The following is a 1,513-nucleotide window of genomic DNA, read 5'->3' as shown; positions in this document are numbered from 1 at the left end:
GTAATTTTTAATCCTTTTGTTTCAGCAATGTAACGACGTGGGATTGTAATTTTTAATCCTTTTGTTTCAGCAATGTAATGATGTGGATTGTAATTTTTAATCCTTTTGTTTCAGCAATGTAACAACGTGGGATTGTAATTTTTAATCCTTTTGTTTCAGCAATGTAATGATGTGGGATTGTAATTTTTAATCCTTTTGTTTCAGCAATGTAACGACGTGGGATTGTAATTTTTAATCCTTTTGTTTCAGCAATGTAACGATGTGGGATTGATGACATACCTTGGAACTTTGACAAAAGGTTGTAACACTATTAATCAGGTATGTATTTAACTTGATATAGATGTTCATCAGTCTTTGCTACACCACAGTAAACATTTTTTTTAATGTTAACATGTTTCTTTTTCTGTTGGTGTTCTTAAGAGATAGAATAGTTACTAGTTAAATTGAAACAAAAAGCTATAATGCACAAATGATGACAAGCTCAAGTGTAGCAGTTTTAAAGCATGTAGTAAAATTAAAAAATGCTTATGACATTTTTAGACCAGTGCCACTGGTTAAAACAAAGGTGCCGTGAGTTGACCCTGTGGTAGAGCTCTAGATTTTGGAGATGGTGAGCAGGTTAGAATTTGTGTGTTACCACCATGTATACCCACACTTTTAGCTATACATGCCTTATGAGAGTGACAGTCAATCCCTTAACATGGATGCTGCTGACTTGCTGTTTTCCTTCTGTTCAGTAGTTCAAAATTAAGAATTGAGGCAAATATCATAATCAACTTATGTTTTTGTGTATTAATAGAGAACACATTTTAAGTAACTGTTATATAAATATTTAAGGGTATGTCATGAAAGATAGAGCAATAAGTTTGATAATGCTTCAGTTAATGTATTTCTGTACAACTTTCATTAATGAAGTTGCATTTAGTTTAAAATTTCCACAAATCTCAGACTTGATTTGTGTTTTCTTTAAAACCTAAATACATTTCAAATGTTTGTTTTCACTAGAACTTTATATTTTTATCTGTTATTTTTCTACTCTAACTCTAAACCACATTGGTCAATTTGACTGATCTCGTAACCAACCAAAAAAAATAAAAAATCTAAATCTAAAGTACCCCCCTTTTTTTTCTTCAATAATGACTTCAAATTGTAACATAAAACTACATTTGTTTATCCTATGTAGCTTTAAACTCGTAACAGTATAGATCTATTTATAATTAAATATTATTGTTTTATTGCCCTTTGTGCCATTATAAGATGTAAATCACTTGGGGAATGTGGAGGTTGCGTTATGCTATTGAATTACATTACCCATGAGCTGCTTGCGAGCCTTGTGAAACATTTTTATTCAATTATTATTATTTATTTTCTATAATCTGACTTTAACCAACCTAAAGTGATCCCTATTTTTACATTTTAGTTACTTTTATAATAATAAATAAAGAATAAACATGAAATAAAGTACTTACCCGATCGTTTTTTTTTCTTGCTGTTGATTGTCGATGACACTTAA

General features: G+C 30.1%; 1 protein-coding gene across 1 annotated transcript in view; it reads left to right on the top strand.

Annotated features, from left to right (window-relative positions):
* LOC106462822 (COP9 signalosome complex subunit 6-like) overlaps positions 1–1,513 on the top strand; it is a 23,595-nt gene that overhangs the window by 20,754 nt on the left and 1,328 nt on the right. Inside the window, exon 8 of the mRNA XM_013922783.2 lies at positions 250–318. Coding sequence (XP_013778237.1) covers positions 250–318 — 69 coding nt within the window. The remainder of the gene's footprint in view (positions 1–249; positions 319–1,513) is intronic.

The sequence above is a fragment of the Limulus polyphemus genome, unplaced genomic scaffold (assembly GCF_000517525.1).
Source record: "Limulus polyphemus unplaced genomic scaffold, Limulus_polyphemus-2.1.2 Scaffold1258, whole genome shotgun sequence".
Taxonomy (NCBI): Eukaryota; Metazoa; Arthropoda; class Merostomata; order Xiphosura; family Limulidae; genus Limulus; species Limulus polyphemus.
The sequence above is the reverse complement of the archived record's forward strand: the minus strand, read 5'-3'. Positions and strand labels throughout refer to the sequence as shown.